The sequence below is a fragment of the Rhagoletis pomonella genome, unplaced genomic scaffold (genome assembly GCF_013731165.1).
Source record: "Rhagoletis pomonella isolate Grant_MI unplaced genomic scaffold, Rhpom_1.0 Rhpom_scaffold_00003, whole genome shotgun sequence".
In the NCBI taxonomy this organism is placed as follows: domain Eukaryota; kingdom Metazoa; phylum Arthropoda; class Insecta; order Diptera; family Tephritidae; genus Rhagoletis; species Rhagoletis pomonella.
The window spans coordinates 91,187,541-91,206,297 of record NW_023458557.1 but is presented as its reverse complement, the minus strand read 5'-3'; the positions used below and the strand labels follow the sequence as shown (position 1 = coordinate 91,206,297).

Sequence of the window (18,757 nt, the reverse complement as noted above, 5' to 3'; positions counted from 1 at the left end):
ATACGTGCCTTGTTGTAGTAGCAATTCTACTTATTATTTAATATTCAAAGTAACGAAAAGCATTTAGAATTTTAATTACTAAAGCGGGTTTCAATGATATGGACAGCCATACATACGCACTGACATACACACATATGTGTAAAGGTAAGTAAAATGATCTAAAATTAAATGAAATAAAATAAAAAAAGCAAACGAAATAAATTAAATAAAACAAGAACAAAAAAGAAAAAAACTAATATAAAATTTAAAAACAAATAAAATAAAAGGAAAACAAAACCAAATTGGGAACAGTGCAATGAAATAAAATTGTTTTTATACGCTCATTTTCTTTTCGCTTATCAAAACCATTTACAATATAACTGCCAGCTAATTAGTCACGATTGGGTACTCAAAACACTACGGTGCATTGTACATGCTATGTTATGGCCTTCAAAATGCATTCAGTGCATATGTATGCATGTATCTACATTAGGGTGCATCACCACAAAGAAGTTGCGGATTTTCCACTGAAATTATAAAAAAAAATTTATTTTTTAAGACTTCTGACAAAATATTTCAGAAAAATATTAAGGTTGACGTGAGCTGGACTGGTTTAAAAATATCATTTGAGGCGGCTTTTTGAAAAAAAAATTTAACTGATTTTATTTACGTAAAACTTAATTTTTTTTTTGGTATTTTCAAATCGGTCCAGCTCACGTAAGTCTTAATATATAATAGATTTTATAATTCCGATTGAGAACAGTTCCGATTTTTTATGACGACTAATTCACCCTAATGTACATAGATACTATATGCTGTCCGAGTTCCCTTAATTAAAACCGATTTAAAAAATTCTAATTCAGCTGTGCACTGTCAAAATTGGTTGCTTAATCCGTGGTCAATGGACGCAACAACTTCCGCGCTACTCAAAGCCACACAATTTAACCTCGTTGGCGCAGACGCAGTCGTCGTCAGAAAGCAAAGAAGAAACAAAAAAAAAAAAAAACACTCAAAACAGTGTACATATATTTATTAATAAACAAGCGTGATGGCACCCAAAGTTTGTAACGTCATTGAGCGACGCGCTTTTAATACAAATTTTTTTTCAACAATTGAGATACATATGTACATACATAAGTACTTTTAGAAATACACACAAAAATGCATGTCTGCGCCCACATTTTTCAACAGGTATGGTATAAAGCAGCGTTTCTAAAACTTTGGTACGCATATCACTGGTGTTATGCGATGCCTTCAAAGGTGGTGGAGTAAGTTGGATTTGAAATTTTCCATTTCTTTCCTGAGTACACTTTGACACTAAAACAACGCTTAGATTAGAATTCCATACCAAGTTTTTCAGGCGTTCAACGCTTAACTCAAAGAACCTGAAAAGCGCTGAATATCTGAAAATCTGCTGAAGTATTCTCCTCTTAGTTGTCACTGTGGAACCATACTGATTTTGGTGGCCCTGTAGATAAGCTTTTAGATTTGTTAGAGGATGTGCACTGCGACCTTAGGTCTATTGTACCCTAAGAGCTCGTCCTAACATCTCGTCCAGCCTTAGTGCTGTCATGGAACCAAGCTGTTTCTAGGGCGGTGGGAAGTAAATATGCGTAACCTCTGACCACATCCTTCCCAGATGGGTTAGCCTCCTTCTCGCAATCGTGTCGCATTCTAAGAGAGATGCAATGGAGTTACTGCTGCCATGTCGCCGATCCGACACAAGTCGTCTGCACTCATCCCCTGGGAATGCATATGGGAACGCAGCCTCTAGTGACCCGTTAGAAGTCCTGTTATAAATCCCAAGATAGTCTTTTGAATGGCGATTAGTTCCCTAAATTTTTTAGCTTTCAAGAAGTTCTTTCGCTTGCCTTAAAGCGCAGTTACCCACGGACGTAAAAACGGAGAATGTGTCAGCTGACACGATCTATCTTATGGGATCTGCGTGGTAACAAAAACTCACCACCGCATGACCGCTACGCTACACCTTCGGCAGTATTTGAGCCCCTGTGGCCTTTGTGACAGCATACTCAACGTGCTTTTCCATAAAAATTTGCGGTCGAAAATGATCCCAGATAATTTACTTCATTGCACATTTCTATCTCTATACCTCCCAGTGTTATAGGGTGTATGCCTGGAAGGTTCCTTCTATTGATAAATGGTATAATGGCTGATTTGGCAGGGTTGATGTTAAGTGCCACACCATCTTTAAGTTTGGATGACAGCTTTTTGTACAATTTCACAGAGGGTGTTTTTGCCCCTAGCTATGATTACTATATCGTCCGCGTATACTTGGCACACTATGTCATTATTGGATAGTAACTCAAATAATTCATCTACTAACATACTCCATAGCAGAAGGTACAGTATAACCCCCTGGGCGGTCTTTTACTGCCCTCAGCTGTATGATGTTACTTCCTACAGCCGTCTCTGTCGACTCTGCTTAAATCAAGCGTTCCAGGAAGAAAATTTTGACCATCAGTTGCTCATCATTTGCAAATCCAAAACAACATACAATATTTTACGGCGCTATTTCTGCTGAATTTTAGAAGATTTTCAGATAAGTGCCAGCAAAATATTATCAAGAAAGCAACATGGCTGCAATATTGCGGTAATTATTACGTAGCTCGAACACAACCTGGGTTGTCTGGCTGACTGAGCGCTCCACATAGACTGATAGGTAACTAGTATTGCCATATCGAACTAAGATTTTTTAGCAGATCCATAATAGATATCAATTTAACAAGTGCTTGAAGGTCCAGTACTTTTTCAAGTTTATTAAATTTTGGAGCTCCCAAATCTATTATTTTCGTGATACAACAGAACAACAGCAGAGAATGCTTTCTAAGGCCTTCCGTGCTCCCACCTCTCTACATTTCCTGCGAATGTCGCTGACAGTAATTGCTAACAGATTATGTCCAGTAAGGACACCTGTCATGATTCTGCAGTCTTTTCTTGTCAGCTATACTATAAATCTATCTAGTTGAGAGAGAGGTTGAGTTGAGAGGTTTACGAATGTGATTTTCTTGTTATAGCGCTAAATAAACTCCGCTTTTGGCAATTTCATCCACTACTTCCTTCTAACTTCGTAGTAAGTACAAGTCAGTCACGTAGCTGCTGCAGAGAAATAAACAACATACCAGCCAGCCATGCCAATAGTGACGCACGCGACATTAGAGAAACTTATTTTCAAGAGGAAGATAACAGAGGCAGAAAGATGGGTTTGTAATGAGCTTGCGATTCTGTCAGAAATAAATGCGGCTCGAATCAAATGGTTTTAAGGCCGGAGCTAGCTTCTGCAAAGATTAGGATGGAAATCTGATAACGAACGTCCAGAGATCAACCTGAGATTTATGGAGGAAACGCTTTTCAAAGCTTTCGAATGGCAATACAGCAGCTGCGTTTGGTGAAGAAGAAACCGAACCAATGTAAAGGGACGAAGCTCACGTCCATTCACTGAACACAAATTAGGTGAGAACAGCATTAATGCGACTAAGAAACAACAAAGCCCATGGAGCAGACGTTTTACCGGTGGAGCTGTTCAAAGCCACCCGCTGATATGGAGTATTGGTCAATTGAATATATGCCAGAAGATTGGAGTCTTAGCGTACTTTGAAAAATCCACAAGAAGATCCCTTTATTTGTGCTAATTACCACGACGATATTGTGCGTGTGAAAGACTGGAAGCCCTTCACGAACCAACTGATTGGGCATTATCAATAGTGTTCGTCCGATACCACCATGTACTCGATGTCTGTACTCATTAAAAGTATCGGAGAGAATACTCGATGCTACTCAAAGTATCGCTAGGAAACTCTCGATTCTACTTGTACTCGAAAATACTCACACAATAAATGTTAATTCAATCCCCATTTACAATATAACGACACACAGTGGAGAAAGGCTTATGGAGAGCTGAATATACCTTTTCATATCCTTCTATTTTGAAATGGGGTTACTTGGAAGTGCTGAAGTAGGAGATGTTAAGTAATGAGAAAGCTCATTGTTTACTTTTGTTTGATTCTTTGCTTTCTAAACGATCTATAGACGACGCTTCCGCAAATCATAGGCTGGCTCCACATCCTCCTCTAATTCGATACGATTTTCGTGCGGCAGTACATTAAAACTCTTCGCGTATGGGAAAGAATATAACTTTGAAGTAATAAATCACTTTGTGTACTTAGGAACCATCTAAACTGTCAGTCTACAGATCAAGCGAAGAACAACTCTAACTATCAGTTGCTGCTTTTGATAGGCTTAGTAGGCAATTAAAAAGCAGAGTCCTCTCTCGACGAACAAAAATGGCGGTCTACAAATATCTTATCACGCCTGTCCTTTTATAGGGCGCAGAAAGATCGACGATTTCCAACAAAGGTGAGAAAGCTTTGGTAGCTTTCGATAGAACTATTCTAAGGCACAGTTCGCGTAGGCGACGAGTACCGAAGAATATGGAATGACGAACTGCACGAACTTTTTAACGACATGGATATAGTTAAGCGCGTAAAAATACAACGATTGCGCTGGCTTGGGCACGAAAGGTAGAGCGCCCACGAGCGCAATGAACGACCAAGTGCAGAAGAACCTATCTGCACTCAATACGAACTAATGACGAAACTTCGCAAATGAGAGAGGCAATTGGCTAAGTGTTTTGGTCTCGGCCCAAAAATTACGAACGGTTGTTGTCAAAGGTGGTACGCCACAATAAAGTTTGAGAAGCACTGTTTTAAAGTAAGCACTATAGGCATGCAGGTATGTAATAAAGGAAGTAAAAGATATACTACTTATGTACGTACTAACCATAGTATTCGTACGTTCGCCAACTCGTAATACAATATTTGCTTGGGTTTGGTATTAGTGATGGCTTTGGAGACAGTCCAAAGCGCAAGACAACCGGCATCACCTCACAATTTATGGAGGGACTGCACATTTTAGTAGGTTTGTAAACAAATTTGCTTGAACTTACATATGCACGAATATGTTGTCGCTTGGTGTTTGTTAATTTTTGGCCACCGGCTACGTTGATGCCATTCCAATTGAATTAGTTTTTTTTTACTATTTAGTTAGTATCTATGGCTTTATTTCTTTTCATTTGTATGCAAGCTTCATGACGTTATCACAGTTTGTTGTTTTTGTACCATTTACCTTGAACCTCAAAAGGGCGTACGTGTATGAACTCGCTTTTAATACGTCCAAATATACATACATACATGCAACTACAATGCGTTTCAATATGATCGTGTATGAACAATAAAAATATTACTTTTATTTATGTGTGTACTTTTTTTTTTTAAATAAGCGTAAAAGTTCAAAGTACTGTAAATGCATTTATTTTTACTTTTAAATAATTATGTGTTGCTCAAGCTGTTAATAGGTTACGAGAATATTATGACTCAATATTTTCTGAATTTACGACCGCAAGTCGAGAATAATGAGTTTGCATTGTAACTGTTTGAATAGGTTAAACACAAATTACTTTTATTTATTTTATTTACAATTACATACGACTGTTGTAGCGGATTAAAACTCCACTGAACTCTAGAGAATGAGGTTTAAAGTGGTAACCTCTGTTACTCCTTTGAATGCATATTTCGATATAAAAAAAAAAAACAGAGCCACATCTCGCTAAAAAGAATCACGCAGCCAATGTTGCCGGATTCGCAGTTTTAACTGTAAACTACAGTTTTTGTAGACACACTTACAGTTTCACTGAGATTTCGAAAGGGCATAGGAAAACCACCCTAGTAGATGTCTGAGCTCACCGATATTGGAGACTTTATAAAATCGGACTGGGGATATACAATGAGCAGCGAGGAGTCATTAAAGCTTCTCCTTAATGATTATTTTCCTTCACCGTTGGGGCAATGCACGGGGGTTGCATCTCCCTCTCCGACCTTTTGGACGATCGTCAAATGGCTTGGGCGATAAATTCATTCAAACCCTTAAAGTCGGCGGGCTTGGAGGGTGGTCAAGGTAGGGTTCATCCCGAAGGTCGTAAAGTGCTTTCATGTTTCCCCTAAGGATTTTAGGCATATAAGTCTGTTTTCAAATTTGCTAAAAACGCTGAAAAGACTGATAGACCTGCACATAAGAAACGGAATCCCTCGTGACTGTCTTTCTAGAGGTCAATACTCCATTGGATTTCAACGCTGAAATTATAATTGGTGTTAATGCTGGGTCCTAAATAAAAGTAGTCGTCTACTTTTTCGAAATTATGTATATCTGTCTACAGTAAAGTGAGTGAGTCATTCACAACCAGACCCGCATACTTTGCTTCTCCATCTAAATTCGAGGAGTTAGTGAGTAACCGTGGTACATAATTATACCTGTCACTGTACTAAAAGAGCTACGCTGAAGGGAGATTGGAGAACAAGGTACATTTATTTACACCGAAATCATACCAAATTTTCCTTGGGAGGTGAAATGTGGTCTCAGTGGCCAACTTATGAAAGCTAAAGAAAAATACAGACATAATACAGGTCCTATGGGCAGATTCATTTAAGTTCAATTAAGTATAATATTTTTAAACTGTGACTCTGTGATTCTGCCAAAGTGTGATTTTAATCATCGTTTTCCTGATCGGCCATCTAATATCCACTGCACGAACATTTCGGCGTTTAGACACTCGATTTGAAGAGACTGGATCAACAGGAGTTCACTGTACAGTGAAAGACATCGAATTTATTTACATTAATTTTTGTTTGTCCAATAATGGAAAGTTAGACGCCACACCTCGTCGCCTTCAAGACAAAGCCGGCATTGTGTCTCTGTGCACAAACCAATCCGACACAAAAGAGGGTGCAGACGATGATAACTGGTTAGATACGGAGTGAGCAGCCTGATCTCAGCCTTTTTAGCGAAAGCAAAGTCAGTCGCCTGACCTATCTTAGGCCCTTCTACTCCACCTCAGTATTTTCTGCATTCTAGTGTATCCAAATCAGTTCATAAAATGGCCACGAGGAGAGATGGTGCGTCATTTTGTCGAGTGCCTTATTTCATTCGATCCCGCAGTGAACTGATACCCAGGGCAGTATTACCGTGTTTTTCGATTCAATGAGTAAAATATCGTCAAGCTTTGTACTGCGAAATCAGATGAAAGAGTACTTGTATTCCTATCGACAAAGAAATTAAGATAATCTGAGGGAAAGAGTTTTTCGTGGGCCCGTTTTAACTACTACCACGACCCTCTAGTACTTTTTGCTTATTTATTTGGAGTTGAAAGCAGGGTAAAAGTTTGTAAATACTATGGCTGGGAGTTCTATGTGGATTTTTTGACTATGCGCATATTCTAGACATTTAAATACTTATTCTTAAATGATTAGTTTATCTAATTAAGCGTATTTGCTAATTCCTGTTTCCTATCAATTTTAAATCAATCGAACAGACAATTTATTTTATAGTGCTTATTTGTATGCACATTAGGGTGGTTGAAAAAAAAAAAAAATAAAGTCGGAAGTTTAATTTTTTCATCCCCTAGAATTCTATACCGAAAAGAATATACCGCTGTTTTTTTTTATTTTGAAATCTAAAAATATTTAGAGGTCGCTCATAGCGCTCAAAAGTTTTCCATGTATTTTATACGAAAAAACAAACAAAAAAAAAAAAAATTTACGCAGAAATTGTCAAGAGTTCTTGAAAATCAACATTTTTAGCAGGAAAACTCGGTTCCTCTTTCTTACTTTCAATAATAATACCGATTTCTTTACTAATTTTTTTTTTTTAGTATTACCATATTTTATAAGTCCTCAAAAACCACAAAAAATGTAATAGGGGGACCCACAAAAAATAGTTAGTATTCAAAAATGGCAAAATAAAGAATTGGGTATTATTATATGAGGCGTCTTGCAGAGAAACAAAGTTTTCCGATCGAAAATTATTATTTTTCAAGAATTCTATACCATTTCCACGAGAAATGGTTTTTTCCCATATAAAACACGGGCGACATTAAATTTTACACAGAAAAAAATATCTTCGCGAAACTAGTGGCCAGAAATAGTAAAACCACGTTTTTATTTTTTATCTCTGAGGTAAAGACTTCTCTTAAAAGGACTTTGAAATGTTAAAGATATGATTATTTAAAAAAAACTCAGCGCAATTTATAATAACAATAAGGGCATCATACAAAAGAGAATATTCTGTTGAATTTAAAATGCATAAAGACAAATAGCTAACGAAAAAGTGCTTTTAAAATTGTATCCTTGAATATCCTTAAAAATTTGCAATATGTATTTTTGAAAAAAATTTATGCTAAGAACTACTTAATATACACAAGATCACATCCTCGAATTTCGCCCTTCTAATTTAATTACCTTAAAAAACATAAAATTAATTATAAGGGCGTTTTCAATACCTAGTCGTCCTTGTGAACTAACAAAAGGCTTATTTTTTTATTATACAGAATTTTTTCTCTCATTTGGTATCCATATTATTGTTTTAAATTACGCTGAATGTTTTTAAGAGGTTTTTGAATCAATCATATTTTTGAAATTTTAAAGTCCCTTTAAAAAAATCCTGAAGTCAGAGAGAAAAACTAAAAGCTCATTTTCGCTATATATTCCTCTATTGACCCATAGTTTCGTGAGTATATTGATTGTTTCGTGTGTTTTGAATTTTTTTGGTTTTTGTCGCACGGTGAAATACATATACATGTAAATGGAAAACTTTGAAAATAAAAAAATGGACGTATCATTTTTCGAAAGCATTAAAATTCGGACTTGACTTTTTGCACATGCAATTTTGGACCACCCGAATGTAGATAGATATTCACATTTACCTACTATGCATGTTTGTATTGGCAGAAACATAGCAAATGAAATTGAATTTCAAGCGCGAACTTAGTACATTGGCAACGAATTGATTGACCTTTAAGAATACGTAAGCTTAATTAAAGCATAGATACTTTCAAAGAAATTTTACACATACATACTATGTATGTACATACGTTTAAGTGGCAAAAAAAAAAATTAAGTGTATTAGATTAGGGATTATACTTAGATTACCACAAATTAGCGTCAGTAGTTCAGGAACAAGAGTTACCAACCAAACATATCCAACAAAACTCCTCTTCATCCTACTTTCCTTTCTACGTTTATGGCCGGATCAAGGTGTCGGGGGATCTTTCTCTCCCGTTCATGGAACCAATTATAAACAGTATACCTCAAAAAAGACGATAGAATCTACAACTTCCGACTAGTTTCACTGACAAAACCGGAACGAATCGGGTGCAATGCTACATGCTATGAACACCAAGAGGTCGGTCTGTGCACTCCCCAAGAAGATACAGGCGCAGCTTGAAAATCTTAGGTAGGGTCAAAGGCAGATCACTAAGCGTCAATGAGCATTGGATGCTGCCTCAGTAACGTCTAAAACACACGGGCTCTGGCTTCGATCATTTGCTGGGATAGCAAAGATGAAATAAGCGGGAAGCAATGAAAAAGCTACACCAATGGAAATGAGTTAATAATGCAGTAGTGGTAAAAGTGAAAAAATAAACCCAGTTCCTCCTTTAATATGTACATTTGTATGTTGAATGTTCGTTGCGTTCGATAAAATAGTCTAAGTCTATACAGAAGCTCGTCCTAAAATTGCAGAAGACGGAGAAATTCCATAACAGGACACGGTTAGAACTTGGGTATCGATCACATTACCAGACACAGGGGAAATCCTTTAGATGCTCTAAAACTTTAGCCCAGGCAATCCGAGAGTTGACAATATGGTAAATTTGGCTTCGGGAAGACCAGCCCGGTAAAAGTATTGTACTAGATAATTTTTAAAGCAAGATGTTGAAAATATTTGAAATCGGCCTAAATTTACGTCCCCTTTAGGGCGCAAATTTACTCACATCAAACTTTTAGACAAAATTTCAGATAAGCTATTTAAGTAGATCCAATACAAATTAAACTTAAATTTTCATCTGAAATTGGCCCTTAAAAAGAAGTAAGATTATTATAGAATTTCAGAAAATGGGCGTGGAACCGCCAATTTATGAGTACGTAAATTTTGGTAAATTTTTTAGTTTTTTTTTTTTTTTTGAACCCCCCTCTTTAGGTCATGGTTAACTCATCTATAATTAAATTGTTGTTGTTTATCTGCAGAAAATAGTTTTTTTTTTTTAATTAAGTTACCATTGAATTTAATAAATTAATTGGCACTTGTACACAAAAAACAGACGCAAGTTAAAGACTTTTTCTGCAAAAAAAAAAAAAACAAATAAAAGATTCCAATTTTGTTGCCGTTGAATAAAAGATAACATTGCTTTAAAATTTTCATGCATTCAGTTTTTTACTCGAGAATATGGTAGTATTATAGGTCAAAAAATCACTTTGTTTAAAACGCCAATGAAAAGAATCAATAAAACTAAACAAAAATTGAGTGAAGTACGCAGCGTAAAAGTTGCTCACTAGAACAAAATATGTATTCATTTTTATAAAAAGAGCTGTAAAGCTGTTTTTCTCGAGTTTTTGATTTTTTTTTTTTTTGATTATGGCACTCTTGCAGCATATGTATGTGCGATATGTGTTTTAGTTTAAAACAAAAAACTACATGGCTCAATTTTTCTCAGTGTATGTATGTTATATGCACTTCTTTATAAACATTTACCTGCACGTTATTATTAGTGATAGCTTTAATGCACTTTTACTCAATCATTTATAACTATAGGTAATTTACATAGTTAACTTTTCCCCACATTCATTCATATATTTATGAGTGTAATTTATTTAACTAAAGAAATTTAACAGTCAGTTACTTAGCAAATACTTGCTTGGGTAGGCATTATCTATGTATGTAAGTATTACAAAACAGGAGGAAAATTTTGTTATTTTTTCAATTTTCATTTGCTATAGCGACTATTGAGTTTTGTTTATTATTACATAGATAGGTATGTGCATTAGGGTCAACCTTAAAAATCGAATGAATGATTTTTTCATTCCCCCCCCCTCAATCGCTAATACCACGGGCACAGATATCACATATAAATTTTGGTCTCGATTGGAGACGGTTAAGACGTGTCCCGCAGGGAGCAAAGTTCAGCTTCATCTATAGAGACTCAAAAAATTAAAATAATTTTTTTTCTTATACCCACAATCGATACTACCATAGTCGAAGATATCACATATACAAATTTTCCCCCGATTGGAGTCGGTTAAGACGTCCTCATAGTGTACTCTGAACTTTGTCCCCTGTGGGACACGCCTTTCCCGGGGCCAAAATTTAAATGTGACATCTTCCGACTATAATAGCATCGACGTAGGCCGAAGCCGAAGGCGAAGATCAAAAAACAGCCGAATACCGAAACCAGGCCAAACCTTCGGTTGGACACAAATATTTAAAGGCTTAAAAAATTTGATGTAAACATTTGCTTCCTACATTTAAGGACCACCTTAATGTACATACACATAGTACTTATTATTTCATTCACATCAGTTAAGGTCGTTTCTATTGTAAAATGTGACTATTGTTGTATTGTTAAAAACTAACTCAACTGGTGATATTGATTTGCATACTTACATAGAATATACAAAAATATATATGGAAATATAAGGTGCTATTCAATATTCGGCCGAACACCGAAGCCGAAGCCGAACATGAAATGTTTTTTTTTTAATAAAAGGAACACCTACATTTTCCATTGCCCCTAAAAATTCTTGGTGTGAAGGATGCAATTGTAAATGCTTTTTCAACTTGTTTGATCTTTGACGTTTCACTTCCCAGGCGAAGCTATTTTTGACACACATTGCAAATCTCAGTTGGCTGTTTTCTGTTAAAAAACTTCCAAATAGCACTCATGTTTCTACAAAATAACAGAAAAACGCAATTGCATCACTTTTATGTATTTTTTTTTTTAATATATAGAGTTTTTACATTTGCAAAAGTGCTATGTAGAGATGTGAAACAACAACAAAAATATAACCACTGTCGTAAAATAATGTAACTTCATGACAAATACAACACCTTGTGAATTGCCAAATTGTTCGCCATTTTCGGCCAAAGGCGAAGATCAAAAAAACAGCCGAATACCGAAACCAGGACGAACCTTCGGTTGGACACTAATATTTACATAAGAATGCATATACATATGTATGTATGTATTAGCGTTGGCCGAAAATCCGCTTTTTTAGAATTTTGATTGGTAATAGCAAAAATATGGTTCATTATGCTTTAAGAAAAATCTGTGTGAAATTTGGAATTTTTCAGTCAATATCCTAGGCTCGCCCAAGTTCATCAAAGTACAATATGCTACAAAAATAAAAATGAATAAATAAATTAAACAATATTTTTTTTTTTACTAAAAATGCAATAATCTTCTTCCTACATAAAAAAGGTCCATATACCAACCTTTTTTGTAGAGAATCGAAATTAGCTAGGAAAAAAAAAGAATATTTTAGTACTTGAACTTTGGTGGACCTGGGCGAGCCTAGGATATTGACCAAAAATTCCAAATTTCACACAGATTTTTCTTAAAGCATAATGAACCATATTTTTGCTATTACCAATAAAAACTCTAAAAAAGCCGATTTTCGGCCCACGCTATTATGTATGTATGTATTTATATGGTGCTACGTTCACGAGACTCAATATTTGCTTAATCAGTGATTAAATGATCGACTGACTTCATAGTAAGTTTATCCAAATGCAAAAACTATTAACAAAAGTACATAGGTAAATCTACATATATACTTATATATTTTTGTAAATACATATGTACATCGTATGCCTTCTTTTGCATGTGTTTGCACATATGTATGAATCTTTTTTTCTAAGCTTCACATATTCGTTAGAAAAAAACACCGCAAAGAAAGAATCTAGCTAAACATTTGCCTTTATCTCAAACTAAATAGCAGTGCAAAGATTGTCTACTTTGAGAAAACCCGTTTTGCTTGTGAAACAGCTTTAAAGATGCATATTTATGTGCACAAATAGTAAATACAGTGACTCAAACAGGTGTCCCCGTGTTGATTTGTTTTTTTTTTTTTAAGTAGAACTTCTTTAGCGGCGGTTGGTTGGTTTTAATTTAACAAAATCGTGCTAATAAAAAGTAAAAGAATAAGACTTAGATAAAGACCAGTCCAAAATGGAAGTAAAGGTGAGTACGTACCTAGATGAAGAAAACTATAAAGGCAAAGGTAAAAATAAAAATATAATAAAAATAAAAATTAAAATAAAAACCAAGATGCATAAAGATAAAGGCAGTAATGAAGGTAAATTTAAACAACAAAGGAGAGGAATATGTAGATAAAGAAAATAATAAAAATAAAGATAAATATCAAGAAAAAAATGAGAATGACTATACCGATAAAAGTAAACACGAAGATAGAGGATGAATGATTTATATAAAGGTAATGAGATTTTCCGGAGTTTCGGAACTACTACATAAATAAATCAGGATTTGAAAGACTATTTCGAGATTTTTGAGTCTATTTTGGAATTTTCGTTATACTTATCGATATTGTTATCGACATAATAATCGATTTTGTTATAGATTTATTTATAGATATTTTTGTCGATGTAATAATTCATATTTTTATCGATATAAAAAGAACGATATTGTTATTGATACATATATGTATGTATTTATGAACACTTTTATCGATATTTTCGACAAGGTTATCGATATTATCGATATTATAATCGATTTTGTAATCGATATTTTAATTTTGTTATCGGTATTTTGATTTATTTTGCTATCGATATTTTTCTATAGATTTTATTATCGATCCTTTTTTCGATTTGGTATCGATATTAGAACGAAAAGGGTTGAGGTAGGAATAAAGATAGTAAAAAGATAAAATATAACCTTAAGATTATAAGATTTTATCATCGGTGATACTGCAAAACAGTCTATGTCTATTAATACTCTTGACACTTAGATGGTATCTTACTTGCACCGGAATGCATCTGCAAAGCGTTACACCCTAATAAACGAATGAAAAAAACTGTCTACCTTTGGCTGATGAAGATGAACGTTTCCCAGAAGCGATCAGATATAGATAACAGATCAATTAAGCACCAGAGGTAATAAGTGACATAGCACTTTTTGCACTATCACCGACGATATGTACATATCGTCGTTTAAAGTACAAAACCGCGTAACTGACATTGGCTGCCAAAAATTGGATTTGCTCACACAAGCTCTTGGCTCAATCCTTATCCATTCGTTCTGAAATATACTAGCCAGAAATGCGATTGCTTTATAAAAAAGAGAAGCATTTTGAAAAATAAGAGTGTTTTTACGCTCGAGAAAATAATTTCTACAACTTCAAATACGTACGACGATATGTATTAACTAGGCTATCGTTTTATTAACAATTTTGAACCAATGAAATGCGTACATATCTGACACCGTCCTCAAAAGGGGCACAACTCAAACTTACACGTTGCCAGAAAATGCAAACAACTATTTCATAGCATATTGAAACCATATGAGGCAAGGGAGACTTTACCTAAGTGTTTTTTTTTAACAAATTATAACAAAAATTTGCTCTAGCTTTTGCTGAAAGGTAAATAAAAGCTTTGTGTACATTTTTAGCCCATATTTTTTTTATTTTGTTTTATAATGAAAAACTATTGTTCATGCTTTAACCAAAACTGTATATGTACATATGTACATCCAAGTTTCGAACTTAATAAAAAATTTTGAAAAATTCAACAAATTCAAAAATCACCTATGTAGATCTCTAATAATTATTTTCGGTGACGGCTTTTGTTTTATATTTCAAAACAAATTCATGTCACATGGAAAGATGTCCAAAAATCTATCAGCAAAAAAAAAAATATTAAAAATCAACTGCATACCCAAAAATGTTCTTAAATTGCACATTAAAACATCGAAATTTTGCTGAAATATTGTTGAACTTTTCTAAATTTTATAAAAAGTTCGAAACTTTGATTTATTTGGTATTGTTTAAATCATGAACAATATTTTTATAAAAAAAAAAATGTACTTAAAAAAAATGTGAATACTTAAAAAAAAATTGACATGTGAATGCTGGTTTGAGACACTGTATGTGACAGTAAATTTTATGTTCAATTACAAAAAGTTGAACGAAAATCAACTGCCAGCACCAAAAGCAAATCTCAAATATGTGGACACGCACACTTGTGGCTATTTGGACTTGGTTTGCAAGGTTTGTGCCACTACTATTTGTAACCGCTAATTAAAAAATCAACAACAGCATCTCTCACATACAAATAAATAAATGCCCACTTGCATACAAACATACATAGGTGCATGCGTTGAGTCTTTACATTAACGACAGAGACTTGGACCCAATTTTGCTAAAGGAATCTTGTGTTGAGCTATTAAATCCTTTGGAAGAAGCCACAGGGTAACCAAGCAGCTTTGTGACATATCAGCCGTGATTGCATTAATTCAAATGCTATAAGCATTCAAAATAGGTTTGAGCTAGGTTTCAAACTAGGTTTAAGCATTCAAACTAGGTGACTTTTTAACAAAATCAATGATTGTGATCTGATTCGGCTGGCAGAAACGACTTTGAAAACAGAATTTTCTTCGACATTTTCGTCTATAGAAAATAACAATTTTTTGCCATATCCGCCTATTTAGACCCTCGTTATAAGAACAAATTTTACAAACCAGTCACAGAAGAATGAATTAAAAATGAATTACAAAAACTAAAATCGAAAAACACCGATGACGTTAGAGGTTCTACAAATTCTGAAACAGCCAAAAGAACGAGGGTGAAGAATTCTTTGGAAAAAGCTTTATAAAAAACCTGAAATATCTGTTTAGGTTAGTAAGCGGTGTGTAAAGAGCGATCTTGCCATGATGATGGATTTTTCAAGTGAAGATGAAAGTCATGAGGATACAAATCTATGTATGTACGACATTAGCAGCCTCGATGCACTGGTAAAAAAAAAAATATTATTTTTGCAGCGCAATAAAAAAGAATATATATAACTGAAAGTCTCTTCAACTGGTGGTGCGTCCAACGAAACGAATTTAACCCCTTCTCACAAATTGGGTCAAATTGACCCAATTAAAAAAAAAATCTGTCCAGGACTTATCTTAAACACTCTGTTAAGATTCTACAATGGCTTTTGAAGCAAAATATAAAAAAAAAACAACTTTACTTTACAAATGTAAACAATTTTTGGGTAATTTTGACCTACCATGAGCCTATGTTATCAAGCACAACTGCAATTGAGGCGAGTGCTTCATTTTTTGTGCGCTAAGTTCACATGTTCGATTTCGTTTTTGCTTGCTCTTGGGGAAAACAGTTATTTTATTAGGACAATATTTCATTTCAGTAAAGAAATAAACTATGCATGTGTGATATTGTTACATTGTGTGTTGTTAGTTCTCATATACAGTGACAAACGAAAGTATTGGCACAGTGAATTTTTCACAATACATACATATACTTTATTCTAATTTATTTTCGATAATTTTTTATGAAAATACTACACCAAAAAACATAAAAATAAAATCTCTAAACTTTATGCAAAACTCAGGAAAATACAATAAATTTGCATACTAATTTGCAACTTTCTATTCAGAATTTTCGGAAAAATTCTAAGTGTGCAGTTTCATAGCCTATTCAATTTAAGTGTAACAAAGTCCTGGTTTGAAGTTGCTAGAAAATCGCTTTGATTTATGGCAATTTTTTTAGTATCTGAATAGAAAGTTGTAAATTAGTATGAAAATGTATTATATTTTCCTAAGCTTTGCACAAAAGTTTAAAGATTTTAGTTTTATGTTTATTGGTGTGGAATGAACTATATTTTTATAAAAAAAAAAAAAAATAAATAAATAAATTAGAATGAAAACCTTTTCTTATATTGTGAAAAATTCACTGCTCCAATAATTTTGTTCGTCGCTGTATGCATTTTAAATTTTATATTCAGAAAAGTAAATTTTGAACTATAAACGTAAACAAATATTTAAAGCAAATGCTAAAAAAACGGAAAAATATGCCTAATAAATTCACAAAGCCCTCGAGTTATGTACTTAACACTTTTCCAGTTTTTAGTACTGCAAGACATTGTCTGATTTAGGAAAATTTAAGATAAACTCTGAGTTACAGAACTCCGTATTTATACAAGGAGGCGCAAAATTAAGCATCCAATTTCGTTTTTGGATAACCTTTTTACTAGTGTTGGGAAGTATCGAGTACTTTTGAGGATCGAGTTCTTTGGTATCGATCCTTTTAAGGATCGGGTATTTTTCAGAGTACTGATTACTTTCTTTAAATATACACTTGTTGGTAACATTTCAATTACGAGTGTAGAAATTTCACAAGCTGTCAGCACTTTTACACAAATTAATATATTAATCCGAAATTACGTCAAATGAATGGCTACTTGAAAACTATTTAAACATAAAATTGAGTACAACCATTTCTAAATACCGGTAAATGTAAATAAAACTCAGTATTTTTAAGTAACTGTTCAGTACTTTTAAGTATCCTAAGTACATGTATCTAAGTGATGACTGGAACAGAGAATTTTTGAGTACTGAGTACTTTCGAGTTCTTTTAAGTTCTGAGTACTTTCGAGTTCTTTTCGGTTCTGAGTGCTTTCGAGTTCTTTTGCGAGTACTGAGTACTTTGGAGTACTCAGTATCGATACTCTTCAAAATCGAGTGCTGTCGATCCTTTTGAAAATCGAGTTCGGAGTACTTTTGGTATCGATACTGTCCAACACTACTTCTTACTAAATAAAAAGAAAAACTAAATGATTTTGAGTGATGGAAAACGTTATTTGGACCTTTGCAAGTTTTTCTGTTGAAGTGAAAAAGATGGTATCCGATAAGTGGCTGCCGCCAGTTGTTATAAACATTTGTGCCCTTTTTATTGCATTTTCCATGACTTTCCGCAAGATTTTCGGTGATAACTGTTCGCTTTCCTGTCGAATATTCCCCTTAAGGGCTGACAATCGCAGGTTTGTTGGCATAAAACCAAGACTTCAAGTAGCCCTAAAGAAAGAAGTAATTAAGAAGACGGGTGATTAATTTTGCGCCACCTTGTACATCTGACTCTGGATGTTCTGCAAATGAACCGAAGAGGATCAATGAAAAACTTTACTTCTCCGTAATTCATAAACAACACAGCATAGGTTTTTACATCCGAAAATTACTTAAATTTTGATAAAATGCCTCTTCAGGCGCATCTTTTATGATTTTAAGTCATTCATATTTGCTGACTTTTCTTATGCTGAGGCTTTAAGATGCAACATAACGAGCACTATATGTATCTCTTTTTCGACTTCGGCGCAAGTGCAATGCATGTGCCAGTATATGTATAAATGTATGCATGTATAGAAACGTACATATTTACTTGCATATTAAAGGAAAGACTTACGTCAAATCACGCTTGGATGTTACAGCTGCAATGTAAAACCAACGCCAACCCACTTTAGACACCAACACAGCGATCAGTGTGATGGCAACTGCCGGTCCAACCGTGACTAACCAACTCATTGCGATTTTTCAAAATCAGTAGTAATTTTCACAGAGTTTTCCACAAAACTTCACAGACAACAAATAAGCAGACAAAATGATTGCGTTAACAAAACTTATTAGACGCGTTAATTATGCGAACACTCAATATGCGAAATGTTTTTTGTACGTATAATTAATTAAATTTACATAGCAAACGCGACACTTAGGCGTGTAGAAGGAAAAAAGCAAGTTGGCAGATAAGATTGAACCGCCTTTTGAAACCTATCGAGCGAACCGCGCACAATGGCGTAACAGAAACAACTGAAATGCTCAAGAAATAAACGCGGCCATAGTAATGTATACAAATGCAAAGTCTGAAAT

At 34.4% G+C, this 18,757-nt stretch overlaps 1 protein-coding gene across 2 annotated transcripts in view; it reads right to left on the bottom strand.

The window, feature by feature from the left end:
• The window catches only part of LOC118735769 (long-chain fatty acid transport protein 4), a 62,572-nt gene that overhangs the window by 19,559 nt on the left and 24,256 nt on the right, over positions 1–18,757 (bottom strand). Inside the window, exon 1 of one of the 2 annotated variants that reach the window (XM_036465718.1) lies at positions 18,297–18,705. The exons of the other annotated variant lie outside the window; for it this stretch is intronic. Within the exon in view, the coding sequence (XP_036321611.1) occupies positions 18,297–18,415 (119 nt within the window). The 5' untranslated portion in view covers positions 18,416–18,705. Of the gene's footprint in view, positions 1–18,296; positions 18,706–18,757 lie in introns of those variants that run through there. 2 annotated transcript variants of the gene reach the window in all.